The following is a 15,435-nucleotide window of genomic DNA, read 5'->3' on the forward strand; positions in this document are numbered from 1 at the left end:
CTCGAGTTATGTCCCTTTATAAATGGAAAAATTGTTAAATTTGCCATATCCTCAATCTAACTTTACTATGTCTCCTCCAAATGTTATGAAACTTATACACATTACTAACTACCAAATACAGATCAAACTTGAATTTAAGTGGAATCACTTTCATTGTACTTAAGTTATGTCCCTTTATTTATGGAAAATTGCTGCTTAAGCTGTAGTATCTGTTGTCCCATGGACACATTCTTCTTTTATTTTAGTATATACTACATTCATAGTAATGAAATATTTCTAATTAGGTGACAGAGTTGAAATGAACTTTTTTATGACTGTAGTTTGATTTTCTGTAAATTAATTATCTTTTATTGTTCACAATACATGTAAGGTTTGTAATTTGTGAAATCATTTTTTTTATTAGATGTCAATGAATGCAATGAGTTTATTGGAATTTGTCAAAATGGTGGACAGTGTGTTAACACAATTGGAAGTTATAGATGTCAATGTCCTCTAGGCTGGCAAGGAACTAACTGTACAGTGGGTAAGTTATAGATGTCAATGTCCTCTAGGCTGGCGAGAAACTAACTGTACAGTGGGTAAGTCATAGATGTCAATGTCCTCTAGGCTGGAGAGGAACTAACTGTACAGTGGGTAAGTCATAGATGTCAATGTCCTCTAGGCTGGCGAGGAACTAACTGTACAGTGGGTAAGTCATAGATGTCAATGTCCTCTAGGCTGGCGAGGAACTAACTGTACAGTGGGTAAGTCATAGATGTCAATGTCCTCTAGGCTGGCAAGAAACTAACTGTACAGTGGGTAAGTTATAGATGTCAATGTCCTCTAGGCTGGCAAGGAACTAACTGTACAGTGGGTAATTTAAATTTACACACAATTGGAAGTTAAGTTATATGTTATAATTTGTTTTCGAGATAAGTTTCAAGATATTCAAATTTTTCTTTCATTAGTTAAGTCTGATTGTATTGTTTTTCTATATCAGGTTATCTTTATCAATACTGTTAGTCTATTAGATATATATGCGGCTCTTGGGCTTATATTGAACCTAGGGCTGATAATACATGCGATATGAAAAATGACATGTCATGATCTTTTTATCATATGCTTCAACAATGGAGAAAAATAACAGATTCATATATTGATCCTTTTACATGATTCCAAAATCGAAGTTCAAAGATTGAAAAGTTCACGGACTTCGGACCCCAGATTTAGTACATTCGATATGAAATCTTTCTATCATATGCTTCAACAAAGAAGAAAAATATTTTAATATGGATGAATCGACAAAAAGAATAATTCAACAATATTCATAATGAACACTGATTGGAAAAGTTAACTTTTTTAGCTCACCTGGCCCGAAGGGCCAAGTGAGCTATTCCCATCACTTTGCGTCCGGCGTCCGTCGTCGTCGTCCGTCGTCCGTCGTCCGTCGTCCGTCGTCCGTCGTCGTCGTCCGTCGTCGTTAACTTTTACAAAAATCTTCTCCTCTGAAACTACTGGGCCAAATCAAACCAAACTTGGCCACAATCATCATTGGGGTATCTAGTTTAAAAAATGTGTGGCGTGACCCGGTCAACCAACCAAGATGGCCGCCACGGCTAAAAATAGAACATAGGGGTAAAATGCAGTTTTTGGCCTATAACTCAAAAACCAAAGCATTTAGAGCAAATCTGACATGGGGGTAAAAATGTTTATCAGGTCAAGATCTATCTGCCCTGAAATTTTCAGATGAATCGGTCAATCGGTTGTTGGGTTGCTGCCCCTGAATTGGTAATTTTGAGGAAATTTTGCTGTTTTTGGTTATTATCTTGAATATTATTATAGATAGAGATAAACTGTAAACAGCAATAATGTTCAGTAAAGTAAGATCTACAAATAAGTCAACATGACCAAAATGGTCAGTTGACCCGTTTAGGAGTTATTGCCCTTTATAGTCAATTTTTAACCATTTTTCGTTAATTAAAGTAATCTTTTACAAAAATCTTCTCCTCTGAAACTACTGGGCCAAATTAATCCAGACTTGGCCACAATCATCTTTGGGGTATCTAGTTTAAAAAATGTGTGGCGTGACCTGGTCAACCAACCAAGATGGCCGCCACGGCTAAAAATAGAACAAAGGGGTAAAATGCAGTTTTTGGCTTATAACTCGAAAACCAAAGCATTTTGAGGAAATCTGACAGGAATAAAAATGTTTATCAGGTCAAGATCTATCTGCCCTGAAATTTTCAGATGAATTGGTCAATCGGTTGTTGGGTTGCTGCCCCTGAATTGGTAATTTTGAGGAAATTTTGCTGTTTTTGGTTATTATCTTGAATATTATTATAGATAGAGATAAACTGTAACCAGCAATAATGTTCAGCAAAGTAAGATCTACAAATAAGTCAACATGACCAAAATGGTCAGTTGACCCGTTTAGGAGTTATTGCCCTTTATAGTCAATTTTTAACCATTTTTCGTAAATTAAAGTAATCTTTTACAAAAATCTTCTCCTCTGAAACTACTGGGCCAAATTAATCCAAACTTGGCCACAATCATCTTTGGGGTATCTAGTTTAAAAAATGTGTGGCGTGACCTGGTCAACCAACCAAGATGGCCGCCACGGCTAAAAATAGAACAAAGGGGTAAAATGCAGTTTTTGGCTTATAACTCGAAAACCAAAGCATTTTGAGGAAATCTGACATGGAATAAAAAAGTTTATCAGGTCAAGATCTATCTGCCCTGAAATTTTCAGATGAATCGGTCAATCGGTTGTTGAGTTGCTGCCCCTGAATTGGTAATTTTGAGGAAATTTTGCTGTTTTTGGTTATTATCTTGAATATTATTATAGATAGAGATAAACTGTAAACAGCAATAATGTTCAGTAAAGTAAGATCTACAAATAAGTCAACATGACCAAAATGGTCAGTTGACCCGTTTAGGAGTTATTGCCCTTTATAGTCAATTTTTAACCATTTTTCGTTAATTAAAGTAATCTTTTAGAAAAATCTTCTCCTCTGAAACTACTGGGCCAAATTAATCCAAACTTGGCCACAATCATCATTGGGGTATCTAGTTTAAAAAATGTGTGGCGTGACCCGGTCAACCAACCAAGATGGCCGCCACGGCTAAAAATAGAACATAGGGGTAAAATGCAGTTTTTGGCCTATAACTCAAAAACCAAAGCATTTAGAGCAAATCTGACTGGGGTAAAAATGTTTATCAGGTCAAGATCTATCTGCCCTGAAATTTTCAGATGAATCGGTCAATCGGTTGTTGGGTTGCTGCCCCTGAATTGGTAATTTTGAGGAAATTTTGCTGTTTTTGGTTATTATCTTGAATATTATTATAGATAGAGATAAACTGTAAACAGCAATAATGTTCAGTAAAGTAAGATCTACAAATAAGTCAACATGACCAAAATGGTCAGTTGACCCGTTTAGGAGTTATTGCCCTTTATAGTCAATTTTTAACCATTTTTCGTTAATTAAAGTAATCTTTTACAAAAATCTTCTCCTCTGAAACTACTGGGCCAAATTAATCCAGACTTGGCCACAATCATCTTTGGGGTATCTAGTTTAAAAAATGTGTGGCGTGACCTGGTCAACCAACCAAGATGGCCGCCACGGCTAAAAATAGAACAAAGGGGTAAAATGCAGTTTTTGGCTTATAACTCGAAAACCAAAGCATTTTGAGGAAATCTGACAGGAATAAAAATGTTTATCAGGTCAAGATCTATCTGCCCTGAAATTTTCAGATGAATTGGTCAATCGGTTGTTGGGTTGCTGCCCCTGAATTGGTAATTTTGAGGAAATTTTGCTGTTTTTGGTTATTATCTTGAATATTATTATAGATAGAGATAAACTGTAACCAGCAATAATGTTCAGCAAAGTAAGATCTACAAATAAGTCAACATGACCAAAATGGTCAGTTGACCCGTTTAGGAGTTATTGCCCTTTATAGTCAATTTTTAACCATTTTTCGTAAATTAAAGTAATCTTTTACAAAAATCTTCTCCTCTGAAACTACTGGGCCAAATTAATCCAAACTTGGCCACAATCATCTTTGGGGTATCTAGTTTAAAAAATGTGTGGCGTGACCTGGTCAACCAACCAAGATGGCCGCCACGGCTAAAAATAGAACAAAGGGGTAAAATGCAGTTTTTGGCTTATAACTCGAAAACCAAAGCATTTTGAGGAAATCTGACATGGAATAAAAAAGTTTATCAGGTCAAGATCTATCTGCCCTGAAATTTTCAGATGAATCGGTCAATCGGTTGTTGAGTTGCTGCCCCTGAATTGGTAATTTTGAGGAAATTTTGCTGTTTTTGGTTATTATCTTGAATATTATTATAGATAGAGATAAACTGTAAACAGCAATAATGTTCAGTAAAGTAAGATCTACAAATAAGTCAACATGACCAAAATGGTCAGTTGACCCGTTTAGGAGTTATTGCCCTTTATAGTCAATTTTTAACCATTTTTCGTTAATTAAAGAAATCTTTTACAAAAATCTTCTCCTCTGAAACTACTGGGCCAAATTAATCCAAACTTGGCCACAATCATCTTTGGGGTATCTAGTTTAAAAAATGTGTGGCGTGACTTGGTCAACCAACCAAGATGGCCGCCACGGCTAAAAATAGAACATAGGGGTAAAATGCAGTTTTTGGCTTATAACTCAAAAACCAAAGCATTTTGAGGAAATCTGACATGGGATAAAAATGTTTATCAGGTCAAGATCTATCTGCCCTAAAATTTTCAGATGAATCGGTCAATCGGTTGTTGAGTTGCTGCCCCTGAATTGGTAATTTTGAGGAAATTTTGCTGTTTTTGGTTATTATCTTGAATATTATTATAGATAGAGATAAACTGTAAACAGCAATAATGTTCAGTAAAGTAAGATCTACAAATAAGTCAACATGACCAAAATGGTCAGATGACCCGTTTAGGAGTAATTGCCCTTTATAGTCAATTTTTAACCATTTTTCGTTAATTAAAGTAATCTTTTAGAAAAATCTTCTCCTCTGAAACTACTGGGCCAAATTAATCCAAACTTGGCCACAATCATCTTTGGGGTATCTAGTTTAAAAAATGTGTGGCGTGACCTGGTCAACCAACCAAGATGGCCACCACGGCTAAAAATAGAACAAAGGGGTAAAATGCAGTTTTTGGCTTATAACTATGAAACCAAAGCATCTAGAGCAAATCTGACAAGAAGTTAAATTGTTAATCAAGTCAATATCTATCTGCCCTGAATTTTTCAGATGAATTGGACAACTGGTTGTTGGGTTGCTGCCCTCCAATTGGTAATTTTTAAAGAAATTTTGGCGTTTTTGGTTATCTTGAATACTATTATAGATAGCGATAAACTGTAAACAGCAATAATGTTCAGCAAAGTAAGATCTACAAATAAGTCAACATGACTTAAATGGTCAATTGACCCCTTAAGGAGTTATTGCCCTTTATAGTCAATTTTTAACAATTTTCATTAATTTGGTAAATTTATGTAAATTTTTACCAAATATAGTTCTCTGTTACTAATGGGCAAAGTTCATTATAGATATAATTGTAAGAAGCAAAATCGTTCAGTAAAGTAAGAACTTCAAACACATCACCATCACCAAAATACAATTTTGTCATGAATCCATTTGTGTCCTTTGTTTAATATGCACATAGACCAAGGTGAGCGACACAGGCTCTTTAGAGCCTCTAGTTTAAGTAACTTTCCAAATTATGTTTGAAACTTTAAAAAAATGCATTTATTTATATATTTTTGATTTGTTTTTTGTCTTTCATTATTTTTCACATATACTTTCCAGTATCCAAATAATTGTTTTGTACACTACCTTGTAATGTTTTTCACTGAAAACGTAGCATTGAGGTTTATTTTCCGGAATTTGCCGAGTATCACCGTAATGCCATGCGATAACGTTACGGAAAGGCATGTGATAACAATCGAAGCATGTGATAAACTTTTCATATCAGCCCGCTAAGCACCAATTCCAAAAATATGATGTTTACGTTAATTTAATGTTATTATTATACAGTAAAAATCATATGTTATTTAGTCTAAGTATATGATATATATGTATAACATATCTTTGTAGATATTGATGAATGTTTGATTGCCAACCCTTGTCTAAATGGAGCTACTTGTAGTAATACACCAGGGCTATACGAATGTCTATGTGCACCGGGATGGACAGGTCAAAAGTGTCAACTGGGTAAGGATTGCAAGACAAATATTTTTTAGAAAGATATTAACCATTCCTTTGTTTTATTTGGTTGATATTTTAATAATATTGTTTTATTTTGTCCTTTTTTTGTCGAGCCTGCAACTTTTGTTGCAGAAAGCTCGACATAGGGATAGTGATCCGGCGGCGGCGGCAGTGGCGGCGGCGGCGGCGGTGTTAGCTTACTTCTTAAAAGCTTTATATTTTAGAAGGTGGAAGACCTTGATGCTTCATACTTTGTGTATAGATGCCTCATGTTACGAACTTTCCGTCAGTCACATGTCCAATGTCCTTGACCTCATTTTCATGGTTCAGTGACCACTTGAAAAAAAAGTTCAGATTTTTTGTAATGTTAAATTCTCTCTTATTATAAGTAATAGGATAACTATATTTGATATGTGCGTACCTTGAAAGGTCCTCATGTCTGTCAGACAGTTTTCACTTGACCTCGACCTCATTTCATGGATCAGTGAACAAGGTTAAGTTTTGGTGGTCAAGTCCATATCTCAGATACTACAAGCAATAGGGCTAGTATATTCGGTGTATGGAAGGACTGTAAGGTGTACATGTCCAACTGGCAGGTGTCATCTGACCTTGACCTCATTTTCATGGTTCAGTGGTTATAGTTAAATTTTTGTGTTTTGGTCTGTTTTTCTCATACTATATGCAATAGGTCTACTATATTTGTTGTATGGAATGATTGTAAGGTGTACCTATCTAGCGGGCAGATGTCATGTGACCTTGACCTCATTTTCATGGTTCAGTGGTTGAAGTTAAGTTTTTGAGTTTTGGTCTTTTTATCTAATACTATATGCCATAGGTCATCTATATTTGGTGTATGGAAATATTTTATGATCTTTATGTGAGTCGCACAGGTTTTATTTGACCGTGACCTCATTTTCACGGTTCATTGCACAGTGTTAAGTTTTTGTGTTTTGGTCTATTTTTCTTAAACTATAAGTAATAGGTCAACTATATATGTTGTATAGAAGCATTGTTAGCTGTACATGTCTGCCTGGCATGGTTCGTCTGACCTTGACCTCATTTTCAAGGTTCATTGGTCTTTGTTTAGTTATCTTGGACTTGGTTAATGTTAAGTTTATGTGACAGTTGTATTAAAGCTTAGCTTTATACTTAGGACTATCAACATAATATCAATGATTAGTATAGAAGGCGAGACATTTCAGCGTGTGCACTCTTGTGTTCATATGGCAAGGATATCATGGTTTTTGGAAAGGTTAAAGCATTATATAAAATGAAATTTTTTTTATTTTGATTTGTGTAAGTTTATGAGATATATTGATTGTTTTTGTTTCTTTAGATATAAATGAGTGTATAGATACCAATATTTGTTTGAATGGTGGTTTCTGTATGAACACACAGGGATCCTACCAGTGTCAATGTGCTCCCGGATGGACAGGCCCTACCTGTTCAATCGGTAAGTATATCTTAGACTGTGATGTTAGACTTACAAATATTGATGAAACTTTTCCTGAAAGGTCTATTGCAGGAACAAATGTTTACAATCAAATAACTTTGAGAACCGAAGCTCTGTCAATATGAATTTCAACAATAAAAAAAAGATGTAACCATGTGTCAAGGTCAACCAGTTCCTTAAACATAGATCAGTTGTTTTTAATTTGTGAAGACTTGGAGCATAGATTGCATATTGTAAATGTTTGGAAAGCATCATCACTACAAACTTTGCTTTACACAGATTGCCTGTTTTGAGAAACCATCTATACATTTGTTCAACATAATTTCCTTTTCTTATAGCACTAGCCTCCTGCTTATAACAAATTTATAAGAAAAATTTCAATAAAATCATCTGTATTTAAAATTTCATCCAGCCTAAATGTTTTTAAGTATAATATATATTTGCTTATGATTGTGGAATGACACATGACCATATAAACACCGTTTTATGATATTTAATGTTTATTTATTTTAGATATTGATGAGTGTTTACAGACGCCATGTCTGAATCTGGCTATCTGTACCAATACACCAGGGTCATACCAATGTCAATGCCCTCCAGGGTTCACAGGACCTAACTGTGGAATAAGTATGTTTTGTCTTACATTTCAATTGTTCTGAATATGTCAAACTGGACTATGGTGTAAACAGTAATCAATCAATCAATTTTACATTTCTAGCTAGAATAAGCATTGCAATATTTGGCAGTTGACATTAATCAAACTATCAATCTATATTGGTTCCTTTCTTTATTTAAATAAACATGAAATTGGTATTATCAGACAATACATTTTATCCATAAGTTAAATTTAAGTTATGTCATTCTCGATAAAGATCTTGTAAAACATGTTAAGACCTCAGCAAAGTTTTCTTTATTATTTACAGTAAAAATATATGTTTGGTAAGCATTTTGAATAGAACATGAAACTGAAGATATGTGATATAAATTGGACCACATGCTTGTAACAATTATTTTGACATTTCAGACATCAACGAATGCCTTGCTAACCCCTGTTTGTTTGGAGGTACCTGTATAGATACTATTGGATCCTATGTTTGTCAGTGTCCACCTGGAAGAGGAGGCCTCAACTGTAAAAATGGTATGTTATACAGTTCAAGTAAGGGGCGGCAGTGGCTGATTGGTCTAAGTAGTAACTACTGTATTCACTAACCAATCAACACTGATGTTTTGAGTTTGAACCCCACTCATATGGATGCACTTGACATTAATCTTTATTGACTAGGATTGTCAGTTTTCCTATCTATGGTCAGTGGTTTTCTCTGCGCACTCTGGCTTCCTCCATCAATAAAATCTGACCTCCACGGAATAGCCTGATGTGGTGCTTAAAAGTGGATTTAAAACACAGGAAATCAATCAAATCAAATCAGTTCAAGTAATGCTGGGTTTAATGTATGCCATACATTTATTTCCCTAGAGTGTGGTAGATGTGAAGATTGTTCACACAGGTAGATGTGAAGATTGATCACACAGGGAAATGAATTACTGAGAGAAATGTGCCATTTTTAGGGTAAACAAATCTTCTCTTTTAACCAAGAACAAACTTGCACAAGGTAGACTTGATGTTTAGAAGAGAATATGTAATTAAACATTAATTTGAATTGATTATTCATATCAGCGTAAATCTTTGTTCACAAAGGTCTCATGTCTGCTTTACATTAAGTATGATTGAATTTCATATTTTCAAATTACATTTGTTTATATTTTACTTCATACATGCAAAAACGTACACCTATGATAGTTATATGTTGTTTTGATATTGTGTGTATTCACTGTATTGTAGATACTGATGAGTGTGTATCTAACCCATGTTTCAATGGAGGAACGTGTGAGAATTTGGAAGGATCATACAGATGTATCTGTCCTAAAGGCTATACTGGAACCAGATGTGAAGGAAGTAAGTAAACATTGGGTTATAGGTCAGACCTTTAGATGGTACAGATGTCAACTTCTCCTTCTTCCAATACATTGCAGTCCTCTAGTTAAGTATTATCGCACTATTGCCCATGCTAGTTGTGACAACAAAAGTGCAAGAAAATATTTACATGTGCAAGTCAAAAACAGTCCGATGGTGGGATTATGGGATACTGCAGCTCAGTACCCCCTGCTTGAAAGCATTTAGTGAGGTACTGTCCACCAAAGGTTGTGAAAGGCTATATCCGTATGCTGTCTGGAAAGAAGTAATGCCTGCATGTTGAAGTTCTGGCATACGGTACATGAAATGGTGTTGTGTGTCCTCTAGCTACGTCTGATGTAGTATGTAGCTCTAGCGTTGGTATTACTACGAGGCCATTACTATTCTGTACATCATTACTACTTTGCAGAACTTTGGCCTTCCTCTCGGCTAGTGGTTGCCACTGTAGAGTTTTTTGCATTGATGTTACACAGCTGGTTTGTTGGTAGTTGTTCAATACTGATTATAAATGTATCTGTCTTCTAGGCTTAATTGGAACCAGGTGTGAATGCAATAAGTATTCATAGGGTTATATTGGCTAAATTTTGAAAATAAAAATAGGTATGGGACATTGTAAACACAACTTAGCTGTCATATTTCCTATATCTAGGTCCCAAATGAGCCATTTTGGACTCCTTGGAGCCTCTCTATTTAATTTATTTAATGAATAGTTTTAATTCATAAATTGAAATACATTTCATTTATGTTTGTATATAGATATTCCTTTTTTTCACTTTTTTCCAGATGTGAATGAATGTTTAAGCTTCCCTTGTAATAATGGTGGAACCTGTTTTGATAATGTAGGATCCTTTTCATGTATCTGTGCTCCAGGCTGGGAAGGTCCAGAGTGCACAGTTGGTAAGTTAGTTTGAAGGATCGTTTGTCATTATATTAACGATGAGAGTTCTAACTTAGAAAGATCATAATATAACATTTGTAAAAATGAATAGAAATTAGTTCATTAAATACGTTACTTGTCAGAATTAGTTTAAGAATATGTAGACGATAATTCTTGCCATTTTCTTTGACATTTTCTTTTGATTTTCAGATATAGATGAATGTATAAGGTTCAGTCCATGTCAGAACGGAGCTCAGTGTACCAACACACTTGGGTCATACACATGTTCTTGTCCAGCAGGATGGACTGGTCCAAACTGTGATATAGGTAAGATTCTTATCCACACTGGGGGAACAGAAAAAAATGTCGGATTAAGCAAAGTGTTTGAATACTCAGGTTTTTCCTGCAAAGATAGGCATATTTTGGGACCATGAAAATTTGTCAGTTAAAGCAGGATGTTGGAACACTCAGATGTGGGATTAGTCAGGTTACACTGTACTTACAGTATACCTAGGACATAGTGAAGCTGGGAAACAGTGTGATTTCTAGTTTGCACTTTGTATCTAAAACTCCTCAGACCTCCTGCACAGTGAAGAATAGAAAAGTATTATTAATCAGCAGTTTGTGGTGTCTTAAATTCCTTAGAACTAGTGACTCTTTTCATTCGAAACTTTCAGAGAATCGTTATTGAGTTATACTCCTCTTAATGTATTTGGTATTCTAATGAGGTTTCAATAAACAAAAGAGAAAAAAAATTGATAGGTTTCTCCATTATGTTGTAATTTCAACTAAGATATTTATTAATATTTGTAGATATAAATGAATGTTTTAACAACCCCTGCTTGAATGGAGGTACTTGTGTAAACAACTTAGGATCATACCAGTGTATATGTCCACCAGACTACACTGGACCTAACTGTGAAATCAGTAAGTATTGAGGGATGTTTATAAAGGAATGATTATAGCTGTAAGAATCTTTATGAGTGTACAGTGTATCTTATTAGAAAGAAGTAAATTCTCAAAAATACTGAACTCCGAGGAATATTCTAAACGGAAAGTCCCTAACTAAATGGCAAAATCAATAGCTAAAACACATCAAATGAATGGATTCCTGATTTGGTACAGGCATTTTCTAATTAGATAATGTTTACTTGTAATTATTTATAATGCAGAGCCTGAATCAATAGCAAACATTCACCATATTTACACTAATAATCAAATACATCATTTAAAACAATATTTTTTTTATTTCTTGTTTATTAATTACAATTTGAAAACACATGGCAAAGTTTTAAACAAATCAAAGATTTACAATTTACAAGTTTATTTTATTTCAGTCCTTTTTGAAACAGTGTTGAATTCTTTTTCAGATATATTGACAGGTTTCCAATACAACTTCAAAGTTTTAAATACGTCATGGACCCCACAACTGATGAACAACAGAAGTTCAGAGTATATCATGCAAGCTGGAGCTTTCTGTGAAGATGTAAGAAAGATTAATAGATCATTTCAGATTGTTTTATTGTATATTCTGAGAGAAAATTACATTAAAATATTCAATTAAGTATAGATGTACATCTCACTATGCTAGGTTATAGAATCATAAAGAAAGAGATACCAAACAGTTAATGTTGCTTATATTTAGTAAGATAAACTCTAAAAGTTTGAGAATATCAGAACACAAGGAACTTCCAACCAAATTACTGTACAGTGTTTAAAATTGCTCCATCTTAAAACGTGATTCAAAAATCAGGTGCAAAGTTTCTTTGTTTTTTTTAGGTTAACAGAATTATTCGTCAATATCCCAGTTTGTTCCCTAATTTCAAAGAGTGCAAAGTAACTGAGTTCATGTAAGTAAACCTCATATACTTATTGTATCACATATAGTCTTTGCATCAGTCATTTAAGAAACATACAGTATATCCTTCCCATATATATGGGAAATGCTTAATTATTAGTAGGATAAAGTTAAAGAAATACTGTTAATTCAGAAATGATTGCATGCATTTGTTATTGCGATTTTTTTTAAATAGGCAAAATGCGAGATTAATAATTGCAATGTCAGGAAAATCTTCATACAGATGTATGTATCAGATATAAGAATGCAATTTCTTAATATTGCGATACTTACTCATTTTCATTAGTCACATTATTTTTAAAAACCTCACAAAAATTTCTGCATTTACAGTTACTTAAATTTACATCTTGCATTGAATAGACAAGTCATTTTTAAGATTATACTTATTTAGATTATTTTTTAGAAATTAAAATTTGTTTAAATTTTAGACATTAATTTTATTTTAAAGAATGTAAAACATGGTATTATCAATCACACATCAATATTCTACTGATTTGTTATATTTTTAGACGAGATGTTCAGACTGGGAACGTTGGTAGTGTAAACTGGGAGGCCGTTTTCACAGGAGACCAGAATCAAGGACTATCGCAAACACTCAAGGACACCCTGTTTAGTGAACTTCCTCAACAAATATGGGGCAATTCCAAAGCTATAAGAATAGGAAACATGTTGATTTACCTTATGGACTATGAGACAACTAGAGCACAACTTGACCTACAGGCATTAAACTTGACTTGGATGAATGATTTATTGAATCCAAACTCATTTTATTTCAAGTCCTACTCACAAGCTATTTGTGCTGATGTAAGTAGTATTAATCACATAGAAATAGGTGGCCAACCAGGTGGATTATAACTCACATAGAAATAGGTGGCCAACCAGGTGGATTATAACTCACATAGAAATAGGTGGCCAACCAGGTGGATTATAACTCACATAGAAATAGGTGGCCAACCAGGTGGATTATAACTTGTAGATCATTTGTTTACTTTGTAAGGCCATCTTAAAATATCAGCCGCAAGCCACAATGTGAACCTTTTTAGCGAGTGAGCGCAGAGAACGAGCGGCTGATATTTTATTATATTTATTATAATATTATATATTCGCGCTATTATATTTATTATTGAGCGGCTGATATTTTATTATATCTACACGTAGTAAACCCGATTATCTTTTTATCGTTCTATTACTGGTCTTTTCTTTCTCCCTAAGACAGTTTTACGCTTGACGAAAGCAAGCTTGATAACTTCTACTCTCGCATTGTGACGTCACTGATAACTTCTCCTCTCACATTGTGACGTCGCTGATAATGCCTGGTCTCATTTTGAAGTCTTGATACAAGAATTACGGAGCGACAGAGCAGGGTGATATAGGCATAGGGAAGGACGATAAGATGGTTTATTGAAGCATTTTAAAAAAAAGTTATGTGTTTTAGAGGGCCTTAAATTAATTTGGACATTTATGACTAACATGAAAATATCCTGCTTTGACATGCCAAATGATAAAATAATTTTAATTATCAGCTTGTCAATAGAGTGGTCGATTAGAAAAACTCGCTAGAGCTTGTGTTTATGTAGTTTATTGAATATCAACTCTAAATAAAACTTTGAATTTGAATTTGAATTTGAATTTAGAGATGGGACAACAAGGGAGGGGCTGTGTGCAAAATATGTTCAGGTCATGTAGCATGGTATCAGCTTCTGTTTGACAATGTTATACTTTATAATACAATAAATGAATATGTTATACTTTAAAGAATACACAGTAACTTATCAGAACCTTTGTGACTGTTTTTACTTCCTTGTAAATTTGAAACATGAAGCAACTTCAAAGCTATTCAATATGACTCATTTTGTATGATCTTTATTATGGAGCCTTGAATAGTATGTCTTTTTTACAATGCTTTTATAGTTAACATCTTTTCTGATATTTTTCAGATTGATCGACTCATGCAGCAATTCAAAGGCCAGTTTCCAGGTTACACTGGATGTAGAGTCACAGCATTTGGGTTTGTTTATATTTATTTTACATTTCGAGGGATGAATAAAATGAATAAAATTTCCATACCAAAAATATGCATTTTTGAAATTAAACCTCATCCAAATTCCATGTTAAAATCTTTTAGGATAAAAAAATTAAAGGAAATTGTTGTTAAAATGATTTTCATGTAATTATAAATTCCAAATCTCTAGTTTTTGTATCATTACTTTCATGTTCATGTAATGATACATTCTAATATTTCTTGTATTTCTGTAATTTCCAATATCAAAAAGGGTTAGTTGTTATCTATAAACCATTTGTATTCCACAGAAATAATCCAACTACAGCATCGATTGATCTGACGTTTGAAGGTCAACATTTCAACCTTCAAGACAGAATTATGAACTTGTTTAAAACTCAACTTCCTGAAGTTCGTTACCAGAATTTCCTTGGATATGTCCTTGGAAATCTATTGTTCTTTAAAGACTTCTTCACAGATTTTACTGCAGTGCCCTTGACCTTCAGAGTACTCAACTTAACATGGGACCAACAACTTCTGAACAAAAATTCTGGAATGTTTCAAGGTCATGCCAAACTGTTCTGTGCAGATGTGAGTTGTGCAGTTTCATATGAAATCAATTATGGTGTTATAGAATATCTTCATATCAATGTGCAATCAATTTCATAAAAAAATCTTAGAAAAATACTAATTAAGTCATGAACTTTTCAGTTTAATCTACAATCAATTATTTTGTAAGATTTTTTTTAGAGAGCCCTTTTACAGGGGATCCTGTATTGCTAATGGAGGCACGAAGAGTCTTGTATATCTGATAACATATGTCTATTTAGTAAAACTGAGACTATGTGTAGAATTGCCCTATTAGGTTAAATATTGTTAATTTCCACATCTTTATCAAATCATTGTGTTATTTCTGCTCTGAAATATCCAGATTTTATCATTCTGTTTATTTAAAAAAAAAAGACATAAAATTTGAAAAGATTGCAGAATTTTACTATTTTTTCAAATATAAATAACTAACTTATTCCCTTCATACTGGCTGGCATATAAGGCTGATACTGGTTCTACAAATATACTCGAGAAATA

General features: G+C 33.8%; 1 protein-coding gene across 1 annotated transcript in view; it reads left to right on the forward strand.

Moving 5' to 3' along the window:
• LOC143067032 (uncharacterized) overlaps window positions 1-15,435 on the forward strand; it is an 89,525-nt gene that overhangs the window by 49,410 nt on the left and 24,680 nt on the right. Inside the window, exons 67-80 of the mRNA XM_076239969.1 lie at window positions 404-523; window positions 6,080-6,196; window positions 7,527-7,643; window positions 8,157-8,270; window positions 8,668-8,781; window positions 9,484-9,597; window positions 10,399-10,512; window positions 10,703-10,819; window positions 11,306-11,419; window positions 11,863-11,978; window positions 12,272-12,342; window positions 12,860-13,154; window positions 14,288-14,358; window positions 14,661-14,940. Coding sequence (XP_076096084.1) covers window positions 404-523; window positions 6,080-6,196; window positions 7,527-7,643; window positions 8,157-8,270; window positions 8,668-8,781; window positions 9,484-9,597; window positions 10,399-10,512; window positions 10,703-10,819; window positions 11,306-11,419; window positions 11,863-11,978; window positions 12,272-12,342; window positions 12,860-13,154; window positions 14,288-14,358; window positions 14,661-14,940 — 1,874 coding nt within the window. The remainder of the gene's footprint in view (window positions 1-403; window positions 524-6,079; window positions 6,197-7,526; window positions 7,644-8,156; window positions 8,271-8,667; window positions 8,782-9,483; window positions 9,598-10,398; window positions 10,513-10,702; window positions 10,820-11,305; window positions 11,420-11,862; window positions 11,979-12,271; window positions 12,343-12,859; window positions 13,155-14,287; window positions 14,359-14,660; window positions 14,941-15,435) is intronic.

This window comes from Mytilus galloprovincialis, chromosome 3 (genome assembly GCF_965363235.1).
Source record: "Mytilus galloprovincialis chromosome 3, xbMytGall1.hap1.1, whole genome shotgun sequence".
NCBI lineage: Eukaryota > Metazoa > Mollusca > Bivalvia > Mytilida > Mytilidae > Mytilus > Mytilus galloprovincialis.